The sequence below is a fragment of the Curcuma longa genome, chromosome 16 (genome assembly GCF_044706935.1).
Source record: "Curcuma longa cultivar G26 ecotype Majalengka, Jawa Barat chromosome 16, ITB_CL_G26_1.1, whole genome shotgun sequence".
In the NCBI taxonomy this organism is placed as follows: domain Eukaryota; kingdom Viridiplantae; phylum Streptophyta; class Magnoliopsida; order Zingiberales; family Zingiberaceae; genus Curcuma; species Curcuma longa.
In genome coordinates, this window is record NC_133876.1 from 1246184 (window position 1) to 1267417 (window position 21234).

Consider the following 21234-nt stretch of genomic DNA (forward strand, 5'->3'; position numbering starts at 1 on the left):
TTTGCATAAACTAAACAGACAAAAATAAAATAAAATAAAATTAAAATAAATCTACACGTATTATATATCTGAAAGTCAAGATGATGCAAACATGTCTTGGTGGATCAAAATTAAGATGTAAAAGAATCGAATCTATTTGAATAATATAAAAATATTAATATTTAAATTTAAGTTCGAAAAATATATATATATTTGAAGTTCAAAAATATAAATATTTTTGATTTGAGATTGAGTCATCCACCATGCACGCTTGATGTTTTTGTTTGAGTGCGTGAGACGTCCAAAAGTGATCTGAGTGTCCGGAATATGTTTCGAGGGTCCGGATGTGTGCTTTGTTGTCCATGAATAATGCACACAAGAGCACACAAGAGGTGTATAGGATATCAATCTCATATATATAACATTTTGATCTGTTGTGTGCCCATGGATGCAGGCCTGATGTGGGACTAAGGAGGTGCATCGGTGTGGCAACGTTGACTGATGAATACCATAGGAGTGCCGAGTGCACCCCCATTAGCCGCAGACGCGAGCACGACATTATCAATGTGAGTAACTAATATAAAATATATTTTAAAATTTTTATTTAAATTTAAAATTTAGATTAAAGGAAGTGATTTTTTTAAAAAAAATATATTATGATATGCTGCACATGCAATATTTTTTTAATTTTTTTATTTAAATTTTAAATTTTAGAATTTAGACTAAAGATAATAAAATTTATTTAAAAAATATTTTAGAGTAGGTGCAAGTGTATAATATATATATCACGTCTATATAAATATATAATTAATTAAACGATAAAAAAAGAAAAAAAATTATATAAAAATTAATTAAAAAAAAAAGTATGAACGTGGGCCCGGAATCAGGCCGTCCTGTTCTATTCACGGTTCAATCGAACCAGACGGTTTTATTTGATAGGGATAAACTATTCTCTGGATCACTACCATTCCCGTCTTCAACGGTAAAAAAAAGTGGCCCCACCAAAAGTCAGAAACCCTTGTGGGGTACCGGTAGCCGTGTGTCGTGTTACCTGCATATTCATTGGTGAAACAGTATGGGCCCAGTCAAGCATCCTCCAGTTAGAAAGCGTGTAGAGACGTGGTTACCTTCTTTATGTGACCGGTAGTTTAGTCTTAATAGGTTAATTTGGCGTTAATGAGACGGCCATGGTTCGAAAGCGAAGCGAGGTGGTAATGGCAAGATCTTCCTTGTTAGTATATTCGTGCGTGGTGATCTTCGTCCTTCTCCTGCTTTCTTTTGCTCCAAGGCAACCCAATCAACCGCACCGCCGCCTCAGGCTCCGTTCGGCCTCCGATCTATCCACCACGTCAGATCGAGGCCGTCGGAGCATCCCCTTTGACCCCATCATCGCTGGCATCGAGCTCCGCCGCGATGACCGCGAGTGGGAGCGGAGTCACTACCTCCCCGATGGCCACGCTCCCGCCATGGAGCCACAGCCAGAGTGGGAGGGCTACATGGATGCCGAGGATTACATTAACGACGAGGCGCGATTCAACGTCACCCATCGCATCGTGGAACTCTTTCCCAAGATCGACCTCAGCCCAGCGGACGGCCTCCTCACCGTAGATGAGCTCACGGAATGGAATCTCCGGCAGGTGGAGCAGGAGGTAATGCACCACACGCAGAGGGACATGGAGCTTCATGACAAGAACCATGATGGCTTCATCTCGTTCACAGAATACGAACCTCCCATCTGGGCCCGGCGATTGCATAGTCAGTGAAGTTCCCTCCTTTATTTAATAATCTATTCTAATTTTAAGAAGCCATGAATCACGTGGGTAGTAGGTACTGATTCACAGAAACCTCAAACATGTCCCGTTTAACTTACCTCCTTTACGAAAGATAGTTACCCTATAAATCTTTATCGTATATATTGAGTATAGCTTCCCTTTCCCTGAGGGTCTGTAGCGGGCTTCAGATTTTCAGCGTCATCTACTGTCCAATTTTTGCATTAGAAACAGGTTGCGTGCACCGGGCTGCTCTTTTTTAAACATGAAATGTCCTACCTTGTTGCTATGTTGTTTCAGTCTAGTAGCATTCTGGAATCAAACTGAGCGGTATAATTTCCTAAAATGTATGTTTTTTTGATGTAAATCTCAAGTATGAATAATAGACTTTGAAGTTTGATTTCAATCAAAAATGTAAAAAACAAGATTTAGGGTGAATATGGAGTGTTTAAATAACAAAATAATGACTGATAAAAGTGAAGGAATAAATATGGTGCATTTTCTAAAATTATCTTTGATAATTTCATCAAGCTATTCAGGCTCAAACTGCCCTTCGACATCAGGCTATGCATTCTATGATCACAAACTCATAAAAGCTTAACAATACTAATACATAGAGATTTGTAACTGAAGATTGAACCTGAATCAAATATGTTACATATCTTTTCTTCTGACATATTAACAGATGAGAATTCATCTGACAAAATGGGTTGGTGGCAAGAGGAACACTTCAATGCTTCAGATGTGGATGATGATGGCCTTCTTAATTTAACAGAGTTCAATGAGTATGTTTGATTATGTTATATTCTGTTTTACATAGTAGTTCCTTTTTCTGATTCCTACCGTTTTCAATATTGCTGCAGTTTCCTTCATCCAGCTGATTCTAGCAATCCCAAGGTGATCCATTGGTTAGCAAAGGAAGAAATTAGGTGCACATGCTAAAAACCATACTCAAGTGTTGCTTATTTTGATGAATATTTTTCTAGCTGAATATTTAAGAGGGGTGGAGAGCTTACACAGATTTATCTGCAATATACTGATTTTTTTTTTTTTTTTTTTGCATGATGGAACTTGTATGATTATCACTATTTTCTTGATGCTAAGGTAATGTTTGTACAAGTACATGATGACTTTTCTGTTGATTCTGATCTCTAATTTTCACTTCTAAAAAAACTTCATTTTGTAGAAGATCCACACATTTGCAGAAATCATGTCAATTTCCTATCATCTGGCTTATATCCAGCCTGTACAACAAATTCCACTCTATTTTTAACCACGATCAATTAACGTCTTGCTGTTTAGATATGTTTCAAACTATTGTCAATATATAGACAATCTAATTGATCAATCCCGACTCCAATATCACATAGCATATGTGGATTGTGTAACCTCTATACCTTTGTTCTATGATAACATCTAATTGGTCTTAATCTTGAGATTAACAACCTTATTTTGCTATGTCTCATGGATTCTTATGATATGAAGTATGATTGTGCTTTTATGGTTTTTAATAGTAAATGTTGTGATGACTAATTGTAACATTTACACCGTTAGGATAGTTATATGTGGATAAAAGTTGTTAACTTAGTCTAACAATGGACATATGTTATTAGGTGATATGTTAGAGTCTTACACACCCAGATCTAGCTGTTCTTTCTTTTAGTCAAATAATACCATTTTATTTCTCTTAATCCACAAATTTAATTAATAAATGTAAATAATAACCTTCTCTTTTTGTTCTATGCTATTAAATTTCCCAATGGGATTCTATTTGAAAATTTCACATTAAAGCAAATGATGACATTTTTTCTCTCTCAATTTCATATGTGTAATAATCTAGAAATAAAAACCTTCTGTCTTCCTCTATGGTATTTGATTCACCATCTTTTAACTTAGTCTAACAATTGACATATGTTATTAGGTGATATGTTAGAGTCTTACTAGATCTAGCCATTCTTTCTTTTAGTCAAACAAAACCATTTTATTTCTCTCAATCCACAAATTTTATTTAATAAATGTAAATAACAACCTTCTCTTCTTCTATGCTGTTAAATTTCCCAATGGGTTTTGCTTGAAAATTTCACATAGAAGCAAATGATGACATTTTTTCTCTCTTAATTTTGTATGTGTAATAATTTGGAAATAAAAACTTTCTGCCTTCCTCTATGCTATTTGATTTACCATCTTTTTCTTTGTTATTATATTTCTTACTAAAATTCTTTGAATTTTCCATTCAGGGAAAGAGATAAAGATAAAGATGGAAAGCTAAATTTTCAAGAGTATTTCAATGGCTTATTTCAGTCAATAAGGCGAAGTGATGATGTTCATAGTTTTATATTGGAATCTGAGACCTCTACGGAGGTACCTGCTAAAAAGTTATTCTCACAGCTTGATAGTGACAACGATGGGTATGAGTATCAGGATTTATTTATAGTATTATGAATAAAGTGTTGGTGCAATCATGCCCTAAGCATGTAATATTACAAGCGGTTTCATGTCTAGACCAAGTTTAAGTTTGGAATGATTTGTAATCTCGTATATGTGTCAAGTATGCAGGTTTAGGAAACTTGACATGAATTATAAGTATAATCATAAAAATCCAAGTAGGTTAATAAGGATCGAATACTTGGAGAGATGATGTCCCAGTCTAGGCAAGGATGTCCAAGAAAGTCGAAGACTAGATTCGTGGCAGCAATGAAATCCCAACGGTTCAGGAATACCACATGCTAGGCAATGAAGATCAGGAGACAAAGATGCTTTAAGAACAAAAGTCCTGATGGCACAAATGCCTTCTAGTAAGTGGTAAGCTCTAGTGAGCTATAAGTATTGAGAGATGTGTACCCATCGGGTGAGGGTAGAACTCAACATAGGTGGGACTCGATCATTAACATGATGATAGTGTGGCAACCAGTTGACTAAATCCAATCAATTAAATCTAGTCAATTGATCTATTGAGTCGACTAATAGACATCTAACAGTCATATATGCAATCACTAATGTTATTTAACTTTTGTGGTTTTGGTCTAGTCAACTAGTTTTTTCCTTCTTCAGTCTATTTTTTACAACCAAAGTAATACTCCTTGTGACCCGTATTAACTTGTTCATGTTGCTTATTACAAGATAGCTCGTCTAATTAATTAGTAGAAGATCCTTTGATACTTTTGTAGATATCCATTATAGATGACCACAAAGTTGATCTAAGAAATGACTTGAGTGCATATCTAATGAGGTTGCAATTCCATATGTTCTCCAATGGCATGGAGTCTGTTGCGAAGTTCCTTGAACCTCTCATGTAGTTGGTTTATGGTTTCGCCCTCCTTCATACTGTAATTTTGTATCTAGCTCAACAAGAGGTCCCTGTTTGCTATCCTAGAATCCCTAGTTATTTCGTGCAACTCAACTAGCTTATTCCACAGCTACTTATGTTGAATGACCCAATCTTGCCGAGTTGCTTAGGAAATCGTCCACACTATAGGATTAGCATCCCCTTAGCGTTGGATTGTGCTTTCTTTTGCATTTCTAATAATGAACCAATTATCAATCTCAGCATTAGGTAACATTCCATCCTACCTTCTCAGCATTAGGTAACACTACATCCTACACCACCTTAGTGCTCCCCGTTCTCAGTCCCTTGGATATCCCATAACATCCTTTTCTGATCTCTTCGGACTTCCAAGCCACTGAGCATGCCATCTTGGCCACGCCAAGCTAGCATCCATGTCATTACTTGACCTTATCAAGCACGAACTCTCCAAGCTCTATGTGTGTTTCTGTAAGTTCTCACACACTTAAAGACTCTTATCAAGTACAATAGATAATGTCTAACTTAAATCATTTGTTCAAACATCAAAACCAAGATTATACCAGACCACTTAAGGCACGATTGCACCAACATAAAGATGAAGATAAATGTTAAATTTATTCTTTCTTTTGACAGTTACCTATCTAAAGATGAGTTGTTGCCTGTCATTGGTGATCTACATCCATCGGAGCGTTACTATGCAAAGCAACAAGCTGAATATGCTATTACAGAGGTACTTTACCAGGTTCACAGAATATTTGCTTAACTTACATGAATACAAATGCAAACTGTCATATAATAGATAATTTTTTTTCCCATTTGTAATTTGGTAACTTGAATAGTATGTTCTATATCATCAGTCTAGCAAAGCATGAAGAGAGAAACTTGCCCTTAATATGGTCTAGGAAGAGTACTATAAACTTTTGTTCTGTCTGTTATCTCAGTTATGCATGTACATACAAAGTTCTAGTAAAACAATAGTTTGTAGGGGAACCTATGGTTACGGCCGTGTTGCATATTCCAACAACCATCCATATAAATATCTTGTTCATTTTTCATCTACTGAAAATGACTTGGGAATAGTTCATTAGTTCTCCTGGATATATATTGTTTTTGGCAATATTTCTGAGCCAATTGAATGTGGCTTCGATATTTTTTTCCCATTTCATTACTTTGTTAAAATATTTTGGTAATCTTACCTTCATTGCAAAGAGTTCAGAGCATCAATCTGGATAGGAAAATGTGGATATGATGATTGTTGCCCCAATGACATAAAATTAAGCAAGCATGCAGAAACTAGATATTCTTATGGTGAAATGTTTACTAGAAAATATTAGAAAGGATCCATATTGGAGGTGGAGTCATGATAGGTCAAGTTGGAATTTTGGAAAAATTTACAGGACCAAGTTGATTTGGTTTCAAAGAAATTTGAACTCTAATCAAATTAAACCTGAATTGAAAAAATTTATTTGGTTTGCTTTTGCGGTTTTCATTTTTTTTTTGTGTGTTTTCCCAATATATATTGCATATCACTGGTATATTTTTTTAATTATTAACTTATATATATAATAATCTGTTTGATTTCATATTTCAAGAATTTTTTTAATTAAAACCAAACCTGAATACCACATTTGAATACTTGAATCTTGACCCGAAACCTGAAATAATTGAAAATTCTAGGTCAGATCGGATCTATTTTTCAAGTTTGCTTCAAGGTTGCCCAACTTTTCCCCACCTCTAATCTACATATGGATCACTTAGGATTGTATTCACATCAGAGATAAATATTGCTAAGTTGAGATAGTAGTGTAGGTAAGGTTATGTTTCCCTTACATGAACAGTAAGAAAAGAGGATGGCGATTTTTTTTTCTAAATATACTAACCCCATAATGAAAAATCTATGCTGACATGCTCCTTTTAATCTTTGAGTTCCAATAAATAAAAAGATTGGACTTGCACCATTTCTTCTATAATTTCTAGTCCTACCTATTGGCTTAGTAGATTAGGTTATACACATGGTCAATTTGTAACTTCTTGTGTCTATTCACAGCTATCAAAATACCATGTAAAATGGTTGGTTATGATTATTTTATTAAATCTCAAAATTTGGCATAGAGAACTATGTGCTCTTTATTGCCAATGGATGTGCCACAAACATAGAGTTGTCCAGTATTCTGAAATCAATGTGATCATGAATCTTATCATCTTACTAGTGTAGTAGTTTTGGGGATATGAAGTAGTGAATCTAATGACCTGAAGTTTAATAGATTCGCCTACACTAAGTACAAACATGGAATGATGGACGTAATCATGGTTGTAGATATAGCAGGTGCCTTTTGATCTATAGATTGTTGGTTGCCCATTTGCAGTTAGCACTATTGTTGGTGACCACCTTGATCTTTCTGTTCCACATATTAAGGAAATTATTAATTCTTGTCCTTGGTAGTCATTGCTCAGCTGTGTTACACCATAGAATTTTAATCTACATCTTGAATGGTAATATTCAAGTTTGATCTCCTCAACTGCATGAAGGTATTTACTAATGATTTTGAATGCATTAGGGTGTCTGATTCAAAAACATAGCATTTGTAAGATGAAAATAGTCAACAAGTGTCATTTGCTATTAGATAGATATAGTAGAAGTGGAGCCACTAAAAAATGGCTTTAGAACAAAATCTTCTTTAGCCTTATGTCTACAGAATTAATCCTTGTTTATTAGTTTGAGATAGGATGATCATTGGTCATTAAGGTTGACAAGCTTAGTTGCAAGTTTCTTTCCGAGACAAAAAAAAATCTTCAAAGCCACCTAGAGATTGGCTTACCTCTTGCTTCAGACTATCTGGTTATTAAAATTGATAGATGTGAATCAAGTTGGGGAGGAGTCTTATTTAGAAAAACTTCTAAATATAATCCAAAAATATCAAAAGCACTAGGCAGATATGCTTCTGGAAAATTTAAAAAAAAAAGACACTTAACTTCTTTAGATTATGAAATCTTAGCAGTAATCTATTGCCTTGATGCCTTCGTGCTTTTCATTTGTAGCAAACAAGAAATTATCATAAGAACTGACTGGGAAGCTATCGTTAAGTATAGTCAACAAATCAACTGACTAAGAAAAAGTTTAAGCACTAAAAGATGGATAAAATTCTCAAACACTATCATAAATAGAGGGTTAAAAATATAGTGGGAACATATCAAAGGTAACTGATACACTATCCCGATTGCTTCATTAACATAGGTTTTCTATTGCAGGAAAACTTATGCAATGGTAGACTTACGGATAGACAAAGAAAAATAAGAACTTTTGTAACAAAACTATGAAATTCGGTAATCAGGAACTTCAACAGTTTACAAGAAAAGAGGACTAGTTCCAATTTGACTCCAGGTTAAAGCTGGATAATATACAACACGAGCAGACTTGTAGTCAGTCAGAAGAATTGAATTATGAAGACTCTGTCTCGAGGCTCCGTTTATATGCCTTCTTTGGATGTGAACATGGTACTTCTCGGTTAATTGGATTATCCCCGGTCGCTTAGGAGATTACTAACGTGGCTGTAACGTTTATCCAGTAGTAAATGATATCCGCGGTCCCGGTTGACTGGACTCCCTCTGATCGTCTATAGCTAGGTCAATTTCTATCTTTGACCTGCTTTCCCGAATCACTGAATCTCATCTCTACCAGTCGCTTGGAAGCATCTACGGTCGCCTGGACGCTACGATCGCCTGCTCCTCCCTCAAGTCGCCTGGTAGACCTCGATTCCAACAGTCAAAGGTTATCTCCAATCAATCGCTCGAACTCTCTCCTGGTCGCTTAGAACCGTTGAACCTTGTTTTTTTACTTGATACACGTAATCAATATGATATAAAGTTTAACCTCACTCGCGCATACCTTGACTAGATGTTCAGTTCCCAGCTGACTCATCTAGTATGATTTGTCAAGTTCAACTTTCGGCTGACTCCACTTGGACTTATTTGCCATGACTTCAACTCTCAGTTGATTCTCCTTGGACTTGGTTAAGACTTCAGCATCCAACTGATTTTGCTTGGACTTGCTCTGCCTAGTTCCCAACTAGGTCTTTTCTACTTGGTTCCCAATCAAGACTTAACCAACTATCTGGTTCCAACTAGGACTTTGCACTTACCTAGCTTCACTAGGACTTAGCCAATTGCCTGGTTCCTAACTAGGACTTCACACTTGCCTAGATTACTAGGACTCAGCCAATTGTGTTCTCAATTAAGACTTCGTACTTGTCAAGTGACCTACTTCACTTGACACTGAATCATTAGTTCCAAACAAACTAACTTTACACTTAGTTCTACATTAAAACTCTGGCTTCACTGTGATGTTTCCAGCACGAACACTTTCCTTGCCCAATTTCTATTCCAATAAAGTCTATATGGGGGTTGTAGCTAGTTTAATTTCTTTCGTGATATTATAATCCATGTTTTTTAAATAGAGTAAATATCATGTGAAGATATGCATAGTATTCTTCTTTGTTCGAGAGAAAATTAAAACATCATTAATGTAAACACAAGTAAACATAGAGACGCTTCTAAAATTATCATCCATTTTCCGTTGGAAGATCTCAGGAGCTATCTTAGGTCCAAAAGACATGACTAACCATTCAAAATGTTCTTCATAACAAGAGAAGATTGTACATTCTATCGAGTCACGATGCATCTTTACTTATTAAAATCCAGATTTTATATCAAATTTTGAGTACCATTTTGAATTCTGAATTTTATTTAAAAGTTGATCTTTGTCAGATATTTTTTAACCGTCTTCATGACAGTTGTCATTAAACCGTTTATAATTAAATACCATTCTAGACTATCCTCTCTTTTATATATCGCCAAGGCTTATAATTGTTTAATGTGCATAGCACATTCTTTGGCTTCCCAATTGGTATATTTTAAGTTTTTATGCTGAGATCAGGATTGATAATAGATAATTGACAATATACCTGATCCTATTCCCAGTATTTTATTATGTTTTCTCTTATAATTTCTAGCTTTTGTAGCCTAGAAAATAATAAAGTAAATTGATCAACGGTCTAGTTTTAAACCCAGAATAATTTTATTACTTTTATTGCTCAACTTTGTATATTTTACACCTAATTTTATGTGATAGATTACTGTAAGACCTGGAAAAAGACCGTCTTCTAATCATTCATTTGATTAAATGATTTTTAATTTGGATATTTTCTTTTGTCCAGAGATAGGCAACTAAGGCATGCAACCTCATGAAATCCTAGCGTGAGGTAAATCAATCTCTCCCCTCATTGAGTCTAATTAGAACCATGAGATCATTCGCTGACACACTTGATTCCCTTACTCATGCTGTTTCAACGTTCCTGCATTGACAAGCATCATGTCATAGTGTCGATTTGGTAATTATATCAAAAAGGCATGTGGTAGAATAAATGTGAGAAAGGATTAGGTTTGACTATGCCAGTACCACAATTAGTGAATTTAACTGATACATCCAGCGAGTTGTCTAATGTGATCCGGGTCAATCTATTTTGTATTTTAGTGTCAAGACTAGCCATGGTCAATCTATTTTATATTTCAATGTCAAGACTGACGTGCATAATTTATGGTCAATCTTTTAATTAAGCTAATTATGTTAAGAGTATTTGATATAAAAGAGAGGATTGGAGCAAAGATAATTCTTAGTTGCAGGAATTCCTCCAAGAATATTATAAAAATGTCAAACTTTTATAAAAAGAGATCGACGAAGGCAATGAAGATGCAAATAAAGAGGTTTTGTTGTTGGAGCGACGTAGGAAGAAGCTTTAGTGATGGTTATGGTTGCTTTAGGAACTAAGTTTTTCTTTGCGTGGTTTCTCTTCTCGCATAACATAGTCTATCATGTCAGTTGCTTCATTTTAAAAAAACTTCTAGTGAGGTACGGATATATCTTCTCATAGGGAACAATCTCATGATAGACAGTAATCCTATTTGAAATTCCCAAGTCCAAATTGCATATAGTAAAAGGCAGTTGAAGAATCTGACGTGGTAATGTGCCTAAAAGATTCACCTTAAGAGGGAACATATTTGAGTTAATTTGCTTCCTTAGAAAGTTAGACATATTGATTTCTTCGTTAAAGCGAGATAGATTAGGAGTTAATTTAAACACACTAGACAGGAGTTCATTCACTGTCGAGATTGGGGCAATTTTGATACTTGTTTTCTTGGTCAAATGAAAATTATTATTTAAAATGTACAGTGTCTTCATGAAACATTCACGCACCTTTTCTGAAACTTATTTCTTCAATTAATATCCAACACTAGACTTCATGCTGTTCGCATTTGAATATATTGTTGAAGGGTAAATCTACTCTGAGCAACCATTGGCAAACTTTCAGGCTGATACAGATAAAGATGGGCACTTAAGCATGAAAGAGATGATAGCAAATCCCTATGTATTCTACAGTGCTGTTTATACGGAGGACAACCATTATGACTTTCACGATGAGTTCCGTTAGTTATCCAGGTACTTGAATGCTAATTTAGTAAAGCCTACATTCCTTCAGTTTGCTTGCTCACTCTGGTTTGCAGGTTGGAAGTAGTTCCATTAGAAACTTTGAAGATTTTTTTCCCCTTAGGCTGAGTGAATCCACTGTTCAACAAATCATGTTTTCTGAAATGGTCTTCAATTCATTTAAGGTTAGTCCTTTTGTCTTGTGTAGCTCTTTGGTAACACCTCTACTTCATGTATTGTGTACTAATTTTTTCTTTTTACACAGATAATGTGCAAACTACGAAAGTTCAAAGAGTGCCTTTGTTGCTAGTGTCTGGACTTTCCATCTTTACATCTAACACAGAGTAGTATATGTACAGAAGTCATAGATACTCAAACTGTCAGCAGTTTTTTTTGTTAATTATTCTGTTTAGATAAAATTATTTTTCTTATTACATTGTGGATTTATGCCACTCATCTTTGGTTCCTTTCTAGCGTAAAAGGACATCATCCGAGACCTCGAGTTCATTTGAAGAAAAATTAAATTTTACCATAAAAGATTATTCTGATACATGTGGTCAACTATAAATTCAGTTTGCGCTCATGCTTGATTCAGTGATACTATTTTTTCTGTTTTCCATTTTGCAAGTTGTTGGAGTGTGAATACTATATGATATTAAGGATCTTGTAATTTTAGATTGATGAATAATAAACATAGAAGCGATTGTATCAACCCCTAATAATTTCTCACGTATGGTGGTTTCACATGATTCCTCTGCCATTGTTGATGTCAATCATTCACACTGCTGTACTGCTGGTCGGCATGTAGTTTTACCACAACCTCTATCATCTATTGTGAATGTTGCTATTCTTTAAATCGTTATATTGTTATTTTTTTTTTACTTCAACAAAACAAAAGGTGAAATTTGTCACCTCAACGATTTTACATGGTTGATTTCATGATTATATGTGAGGAGGTAAATTAGAAAGTTACAGTGGTCGGTATTGTTTTGGTTTCGTTGAGATTCGATCCTTATTCATTTCAGTAAGTCTGCTCTGTAATAACCAATTCAATTATACTTTAAAATTGCTGCCTTCCCTTGCGACCAATGTTCATGTGTGATATGACATCTTGATTGCAATCTTCGTTGGATTTCCTTTAACGCTTGTGGGTAGGGAAGTTAATTGACGTTGAAGATAAGAATTTCTTATTATCTATCATATTTCAACTTCAAATTAAAATAACTTTGATGGGAAAAGGAGAAAATTGATTTTCATTGGCAATAGTGATGAATTTAAGGGTTGCCACTTATTTGTGTCTCGAAACAATATGTTTGATATATGAAAGGTCATAATTTTCTCAATCTACAAGCACAAGTGAGTTCATAGAGCCTATGCCTTTGTAACGTCAACAGCTTCAAGTTTTTGCTGTAGTTCCTCTGGAGCTCCAACTCTATTAACGTCTTCAAGAAAAAAGAAAACGAGCAAGTTGGCTGATAGAAAGCAACCTTGGACCTCGATTCCCTACCAAAAACGATCAGGCCTTTGCAAGAAATCTATAAAAATTATGAATTTGCTTTCTTTCCAATAGAGGCTCAAAGTTTTTACTACAAGAAAACTATCAATTTGCAACAGAATTAACGATTGGGAAAAAAAAAAGATTGCTAATTAATGATTGATTAGAGTTTTCGATTGTAAATTAATTAGACATTCCATCTTGATTAGAGTTTTCGATCGTAAATTAATGATGGAACAGAGACATTCCATCGCTATTTTTTTTTCCATTTTTATTTTATTTTATTTATATCATTAGCGATCGATTTTTTTAAATTAATCGTTATTTTGAGACTCATTTTTAAAATCGATCTTAAAATAACGTCTGATTAGAAATTTTGATTGTTAATTTTCACCTTATTTCCATGTGTGACCTAATTAACGATCCAAATAAAATTTGATCATCAAATTCAGGATGGAGAAAAATTATTTAATTTTTTTTATCATTAGAATAATGACTAATTTGAAGTTGCGATTGCTAATTTAAATAACAGAAACAAATTATTTCATCGCTAAATATTTCTATTTTAATTTAATTTTTTTAATCATTTTTACATTTTAATTTAATTTTATTATTAGCGATTGATTTTTAAATTGATCATTTTTTGTGATCGATTTTTAAAATCAATAGTAAAATAACGACTTTAATTTTAAGGAGAAAAAAATTATTCTGTTACTAAATTTTATTCATTTTAATTTAATTTAATTTTTTATTATTAGCAATCAATTTTTAAAATCAATATTAAATATATGAATTTAAATATATATTATGAGTTTAATATTTCGATCGCTAACATTTGACAACCAAAGAAATAAAGACCGACCAAATCGATCACCAAATGAATTTAACGATCAATTAGCAATCGACTCGGCGGTCGTAAAATGATGATTTTCTTATAGTGGACAATCTATGGATGAATTAAAACTGTTGAAAAGAGCAAGCCATGAGAACTTGTAAATATCTCCAATTGGACTAGATTGCAATTGGATTAAAGTGGGTCTATTTAGCCAAATTCAACGAAGTTGGTTCTATCAACAAACATAAACCAATTGACTCATTGCAAAAGGGGCATTCTCCACAGCCTTCCGCAACCTAAGTATAATTAAAGGAGAAGTTATGTTGAGCAACAACAAGGATATCAAGTTTGAGAACAAAAAGACAAAGTCCATTGCGATTTGGAAGCTCGGGCAAGTATCAAGAGCATGGATAGCAAGATCGATGTATATTTCCACAATAGTACTGATTTTATAGAACAAGTGAACATTTTCTTTATGTGAAGAAGGAAGATACAAACAATTTCTTGAAGCCCAAAATGATAAAAGATTTTGAGATTACAGACTTGTCTTATGAAATACTTTCTTGGTATTTAGTGAAGCAATCCAATGGAGAGATTTTCATTTCACAAGAAAACTATTGAAGACATTATAGCAAAGTTTTAAATAGACGAGTGTAGACCTACAGTTATAAGAATGACTTTAAATAAAATGAGAAGTTGAAGCAAGATGATAGTGCAAACAAGATTGTTGCAAAGAAATTTATAAGCTTGGTGGGTTCTATATAACATACTTTACGAATACAAGCTCAGACAGTATCCGCTCTTTTTCATACATTTCAAAATTCATGAATGAGCCAAGTAATTAAACTCACCTAGCTAGAACAAAAGAAATCCTAAAATAAGGTACCGAGAAGCAAGGAATCAGTAGTTGACATTAAGCATTTAGCCATTCGAATCGATTAATCTTGGAGTGACTGGTTCGGTCTCACAAAAATTTCTCACTAACTCAGGGTAAATCAAAGCATTTGTTAAGATCGATAGAATTAATATATCTCAACAATGGTATGCTATTATCCACTTTGGAACTAAGACCTTATAGTTTTATTTTTGAACTCTATCCACAAGATATCATTTCAATGAATATATCTTTCATCTTATAAATTCATGATTTTTTTCATGTATTTTCAACGTGAGACTTTGATGTACTTCACAACAACGCTCATAACAGGTGACCTATAGTAATCCAATGTTCTTAGGTCAACCGCCTATTGAGAGAAATTCATCCAATAATATAATTCACAGTAGCTAAGACTCGATCCTTAAATGCTCAAGAGACTACAAAAGAACCCTACCGTTGCACCATAGACCTAGGGGCAATTTAACTAGGTCCTTGAGTAATAGAAAGAGTACTTTTGGTTATTCTGTTATATCATGAAGTTCAAAGAGAAGGAAGTTCTTCCCTTTATTCTTTGTTAAAAATCAATTTATTGCAACTACTAATGGCGCTTGTTAAGCAATTTTGCTAGAAAAATTCTTTCAAACTTAGCCCAAGCTTAAGAGAACTCAACAATTAATTGGGACAATATGACTACCATTATATTATAATCATTCAAAAATCAATTTTTCACGCACATGCAAAGCATGCATATTGAGTAAGGTATCATTCCAACATAAAAGATTTAAAGACCCAAGGAGAAAATTCATTGGAGTTCATCAACACAAATGAGATACCTTCATATTTTCATACAAAACCAGTGACAGGTGAAAAGTTTGTGCCTTTCAAGATGCAATTAGAGATTGCAAACTAAGAGGGAATGTTAAAGTGTAATTTACAGTCCTAAAGTCAAACTTCACACATACCTAAAATTAAGCACCCTGCAAGAATTGAAAAGGTTATGTTTACTTTAACCAAATCATTTCATGCATTTTGAAACTTAATTATATATATCCTACCTATAGGTCTATATAAGAGGATGTGACCTTGAAACATTTGTTGTAATGTAGCAATGTGGAAGTACTGCAAGACAAAGTTACGAGGCAGACGTTTTTAATCAAGAAATATAAAGTTCACTTTTCGTTTTTAATTTTTAATAGTTCAATTATGTACTACCACTTATCGTTGCCTCTAGCATTATTATTACAATGCTGTCGTACAAAATATTATCATAAACAACATGTACATATATGTTTTGCAGGTTTTCATCAGGTCTGCCATATGCTCAGTGCACTGCCCTAACCCTTAGCTTGCATCAACCCTTTCCCAACAGCTCATCAAACTTGTACCTCTGTATCAGAGGATAATTAACAGTGGAAATTAAACATATATACATATAGCTGCCACTCTTCACATGGCGTAGCAGTCCGATCGAGTGAGGACAAAAGCAGGCACACATAATTATTCGTTAGTTTGTCCCTTGTGCCCGTCCTATGGGACCAAACCACAGAGCCTTTTCCCCATTCCAGCTCTGCTATATACTTCTGTTGGTGATATAGATATCCTCAAACGTAATCGCATGTATATTTAGAGAGAAAGATGAGAAGTTAAGTGGGGTCAGGGTTCACATGCCTGGCTGGCTAGCTCCACAATTGTCCCAAGTGCTCTGTGACTGAATATTCGAGCTGCAATTTATAATTGCACACAAATGACCAAAATCAAACAATAGCATGCACTTTTACTACGTAACAACAGCACATACTCCACTTCTTTAATTATTGACATAGATCATAATGACTGCTGGCTTTTTGAACAAGGAAGAAGAGCTCGCAAGAAAGCTAGCGATCGAGTTTGGAGAGGAAATACTGAGAGAATAAAGCGTGGGCCGGGGGCGTTGGCTTCATCATCTATCTCGTGATGGCTAGCTGCTGCTACTGTTTTCTAGCTTACGTCATGCCTAAGCATCGTTAGAGCAACAGTACTGTGACACAAGACGACGGCCACCATGTACGCACCCATGCACGGGCCAGTAATAATTAATATAATCGAGGTGATGCGTGAAGGCTGAAAGAAGAAAACCAAAAGCCTCATGCATATCCTTAATTAGCTTCCTTCTTCAATCTCCACATTATCGAAACCTTAATTATATTCTCTCTTAATTTCTGCTCTCTGTCTTGACTGAAAATTGAAGTGTCCTCATCTAGTTTGCTACCAGCCCCGTGGATTCATCCACAAACGAAAGAGCACGTACGTCATACCTTGCTCCATCACTTCATGTTCTCAAAGCCGCTAGCTGTAAAATTTTGGGTTTCAGAAGAAGAGATATATTTTCAGAAGAGATCTATTTAATGAATATAATGCTTTAGAGTACAGGGTTGGAATTTAAGATATATGTCCCAACGTGAAGACGACTAGGATCGGTCACTACTTATCCTTTAATTTTCCACTTAATTAATTGCAACACAGGCTAGTTGTCCCCCGTCGACCATGCACTCAGGCATGTTTGTATTCGTAAGAAATTAGGAGCTTTAATTATGTGTGCTAAAGTACTCCATGTTTTGGCGTAAGTCTTTTTAATAGTTGAGAATCTTAATTTACCTTTTTTTAGAACATTTATTAATCATGCAGCAACAAGAGTATACTTAAATACTAGTGTTGTTTTAAGAAAACAAAAGAGAAGAGACAAGGTGGACATACCTAACGGGGTTAATTAGACTGAACATTAATGTAGTCGTGGTGGCTCTAGTTAATTTGGACCTGAATTGAGTCATGTTCTTATTAATTTTTAGAATTAATATTTTAAGTAATTAAATTATATATAGTTTAAATTATCAAGCTTATGAGTCGTTTTTTAAACTCATCAAGCCGACATGACCATGGGTCACTTAGGTGGAGTTAATGACCATAATTTGCTGGCATTACTTTGTTTCACCCTTGTATTTTATTAATAAACTCAAAGTGTTCTAGTAAAAGTAAAGATAATAGCCATCACCATTAAAATAACTTCAGTAAGTCAATGGTTAATTAATCTTCAGTTCTCAGAAGAAAGAAAACGTTGATCAGTTAATCTCCAAGTAAAGCAGCCTGCATGCTGTATATATGAATTGATCGATACCAAACCATATCCATTTTAACAATGTAAGAGAGAGATTATGAACTAATTAATGGCAGATAGAATCATATAAATGACAAGAAGGTAACTGAAAGAAGAAGAAAATGTTAATTAATTGTAATAGTCACCTTCTGAAAAACAAGAACAAATGGATGGCTAAGTATCGAATAAATAGTCGATATTTATTGAAATGTGTCCAGAGAAATTTATCATATGCGCACTCTGCTGTTCATGTACACTTATGAATTCACATGCTCATTCGATCGATCGATCGATCGATCTACACGATTTGCATGAATTTCCATGCAGGAGACGATCAGTCCGTCCTCAATACACGTACAGAGTTACAGTACTCACTTCATTTTTGGTTCGTCCTTTTAAGTGCACTTTTCTTATCATCAGTTGTCCCTTCATGCATTTAATTAGGCCTGGATGGTTCACATTTAAGCAACCTGATTAATTAGGATTTTTTTTTAAAAAAATAAATCAATCAAATGGCAAATATGTTATCCATAAATAAGATATAAATCTTAAGTATTTTGATTTTGTCCTGATAGCTTACTTAACTACCATGATAATCATGAAAAAACATTGCTAGTCTTTAGCTAATGCATTGATTAATTAATTTATCAATAGGGCATTCATTGTGAAGGATTAATATTGACATACTTAATTTACAGTGGTTGATACCTATAGCTAGTATGTCATTTTAAATATAATTTTTTTCAACTATAATTGGTTGGCATTTATGTTAATTAACTAAAAGATAATTACCATAATATGGTAATTAACTAGGCGCTAATTATTCTATAACTTAAAAAACATAAAAATACGTAGAAAGGGAGAAAACAGTTTTTAATTAATGGACTATATATGTAGGATGAATTTTATAACTTAATGCAAATCAATTTAGATAATCAGAATTATTATATATAGTGACGATCATATATTATATATTAAATCTAAGAAGAAAAAACTTACCTTACTAGCCATTCCATGGCTTCATCCTTCTTTGTTGGTACTGATCATAAGTGCAGGAGGAGCTGAAGCAATTTGGATCCAGTTCTGTCAAGTTATAAATATCTCGATGGGGGAACGCCGCCTTCAATCCTAAGAAGTCTCTAGTTGTCATCCCATCACCATTTCTACCTCCTTGCTGGTCAGCCATTCCAAGACTACTTGGCTCTTTCTTTGATCCATGCATCACTCCTAATAACGAGTCGCCATGCTCATCAAGACCGCTGCGAGGAGTGCTCGACAAGAGAGCTTTTGTCGTCGTAGTAGCCATGTATTCTTGCACGAGAGGAAGATGAGGAAGAGTTATTGCAGAAGTAGTAGCTGCAGCTGCCATGAGACCTAAGTGGCCAGGAGGCCTAGTGCTCATGTTTGCACCCATCTCTGCCGCCTTCTGCAGCAGCGCCGTGGCTGACATGTGCACAGTGGCTTGGAAGGGAGGAGCAACTGGCTGCTCTTCCAATCCAGCGCTGAAGATTAATGGAGAAGAAGAAGTAGGAGGACGCTGAGGGAAATATTGCTGCTGGCTTATCAAGTACTGATTCGGAGAGCTGGCACTCAACCATGGTGGGATGTGAAGGATATTCTTCTGTTCCCTTCTCAGCGAAAGATGATCATGAGCTTGGTCAGTGTGATGAGGAAGGGAATTAGAGGGTTGCTGCTCATCATAAAGAGGTATAGATTGTGGGAAGAGCACTGGGGTTTGGTGATCGATAGGAGCCAAATGGGTGACTGCTGCTATCGCCCTCACGCTTTCCTCTGCCAAAGCGTCACAGAAGGCTCTGTGCGTGATAAAGCTATCCCTTCTGCAACCATGCATGCATCGCATCGATCAAGAAACAAGAAACAAGAAACCGAAATTGAGAATGAATCTGTTGTTTGAATTAATAATTAACTTGTTTAGTTAGTGATCCATCCCAGAAGAGGTACCTTGAGAAGAGGGTGCCGCAGTCGCATCTGTATTCTCTGGTGCCGCAGACCTTGGAGTGCGCCTTCCAGTCGGACTGGACGGCGTACTTCTTGGAGCACTTGTCGCACTTCCACTTCTTCTCGCCGTGCTTGCGGCTGAAGTGCTTCTTGATGCCGGTGAGGTCGCCGAGGGCGCGCGCGGGGTCGTGGTGGACGCAGCTGTGCTCCGGGCAGACGTACACCTTCTTGCGCACCGCCTCCTTGCTGCTGCGCTGCTTTAGCTTCCACGGCAGGTTATGGCCCCGCCGGTGGAGCTGAAGGTTCTGGTCCCGCTGGAATCCCTTGCCGCAGATCTCGCACACGAACCGGTTGGTGGTCATCAGCGTTTTCGGCGACAGCACCATTACCTCAGCCTCTGGATCTATAGAGCGACGATCAAGAAATTGAGAAAGAAACAAACTATGTATGCATATGCTGATTAGACGTATAATTCACCTGGATTTCCTGGTTGGTTTCTCTTTTTCCTGGTAGGGTTTGGGTTGGGGGAGGCGAAGGAGTTGGATTGCTGGTTACAGGAGACACTTGCTTCCCCGGAGGCAGAGGTGAGGTTCGACATGTTCTCATCGACCACCACCACCTGCTCCTGCTGCTGCTGCTACTGGATTGAGATCATCTCTTCATGATCATCTTCTTTCGACACTATACTGTTAATTTTCGTGAATTATTAGATCAGCTTGTGAGGAAGCAAATCACTAGATAGCTAGAGCAAGACAGCGAGCATGCAGATCTAGGGATCACATGCATCTGTATTATGATGAATTATTCTATCTTCAAAGAACCTAGAGCAAATTCTAACACCCTATGATCCACTCCAAAAGACCAAACAAATTTTTTTTTCACTGCAAAGATTCAATATTGTTACATGTAAATATATGTACAACCAGTTGATAGTGTCAACAGGAGAAGAGACAACCCTGGCGGAGGCTCAGAAACTAAGAACAAAAAGCTTGAGAATACTACCAAAAGCTAACTGATATAAGAGACCAAAACTGCTTCAAAATTCTGCAATTCAGATGGACAACAGCTAAAGGTTGAACCGTTGAAGTGATCGAGAAAGCAGTCTGTTGCAGGAGAGAGAGAAAAGAGGAGAGGGAAGCAAATGAATGTTGCAATCCTTCACCATTCAAATACATACCCACAATATAATGTACTTATGTACAGAACCAACGACTCTGACGTTGCGCTTGCTGCTGTCTTTGCCTTTTTCTCTCTTTTTTTTTTCTACGAATTATTCAATTATACTGTGTAAGAAAATTTATCCTTATTGTATTTATTATTTACCATGGTAAAATTAACTAATATATTAATACAACAACAGTGGCATGCCACAACTCCTTTAAGTTTTGTGGCAAAGATACCTTCA

At 35.5% G+C, this 21234-nt stretch overlaps 2 protein-coding genes across 2 annotated transcripts; one reads left to right on the forward strand and one right to left on the reverse strand.

Annotated features, from left to right (window-relative positions):
* Window positions 1-1193: 1193 nt before the first annotated feature.
* LOC141847966 (uncharacterized) lies at window positions 1194-11980 on the forward strand. Its single transcript, XM_074736074.1, has 8 exons — window positions 1194-1734; window positions 2434-2533; window positions 2612-2677; window positions 3986-4156; window positions 5686-5782; window positions 11418-11545; window positions 11611-11718; window positions 11799-11980. Exons 1-6 carry the CDS (start codon window positions 1194-1196, stop codon window positions 11535-11537), a joined length of 1095 nt encoding a protein of 364 aa, XP_074592175.1. The 3' UTR covers window positions 11538-11545; window positions 11611-11718; window positions 11799-11980.
* Window positions 11981-18177: 6197 nt separating this feature from the next.
* On the reverse strand, window positions 18178-20942 carry LOC141847823 (protein indeterminate-domain 7-like). Its single transcript, XM_074735911.1, has 5 exons — window positions 20832-20942; window positions 20307-20515; window positions 19833-20232; window positions 18870-19708; window positions 18178-18316 (listed from the first exon to the last, which is right to left on the reverse strand). The coding sequence occupies exons 2-4, from the start codon at window positions 20425-20427 to the stop codon at window positions 18874-18876; spliced, it is 1356 nt and encodes a 451-aa protein (XP_074592012.1). The 5' UTR covers window positions 20428-20515; window positions 20832-20942; the 3' UTR covers window positions 18178-18316; window positions 18870-18873.
* Between the last annotated feature and the right edge of the window lie 292 nt (window positions 20943-21234).

Excerpts from the sequence above, each read along its gene's own strand:
- LOC141847823 (XM_074735911.1), bottom strand. The coding sequence starts at position 20,427 with ATGTCGAACCTCACCTCTGCCTCCGGGGAAGCAAGTGTCTCCTGTAAC. Across the intron at positions 20,233-20,306 it reads AAACCAACCAGGAAATCCAG|ATCCAGAGGCTGAGGTAATG; the intron begins GTGAATTATACG and ends GTCGCTCTATAG. Across the intron at positions 19,709-19,832 it reads TGCGGCACCCTCTTCTCAAG|AAGGGATAGCTTTATCACGC; the intron begins GTACCTCTTCTG and ends GCATGGTTGCAG.
- LOC141847966 (XM_074736074.1), top strand. The coding sequence starts at position 1,194 with ATGGCAAGATCTTCCTTGTTAGTATATTCGTGCGTGGTGATCTTCGTC. Across the intron at positions 1,735-2,433 it reads CTGGGCCCGGCGATTGCATA|ATGAGAATTCATCTGACAAA; the intron begins GTCAGTGAAGTT and ends ACATATTAACAG. Across the intron at positions 2,534-2,611 it reads AATTTAACAGAGTTCAATGA|TTTCCTTCATCCAGCTGATT; the intron begins GTATGTTTGATT and ends ATATTGCTGCAG.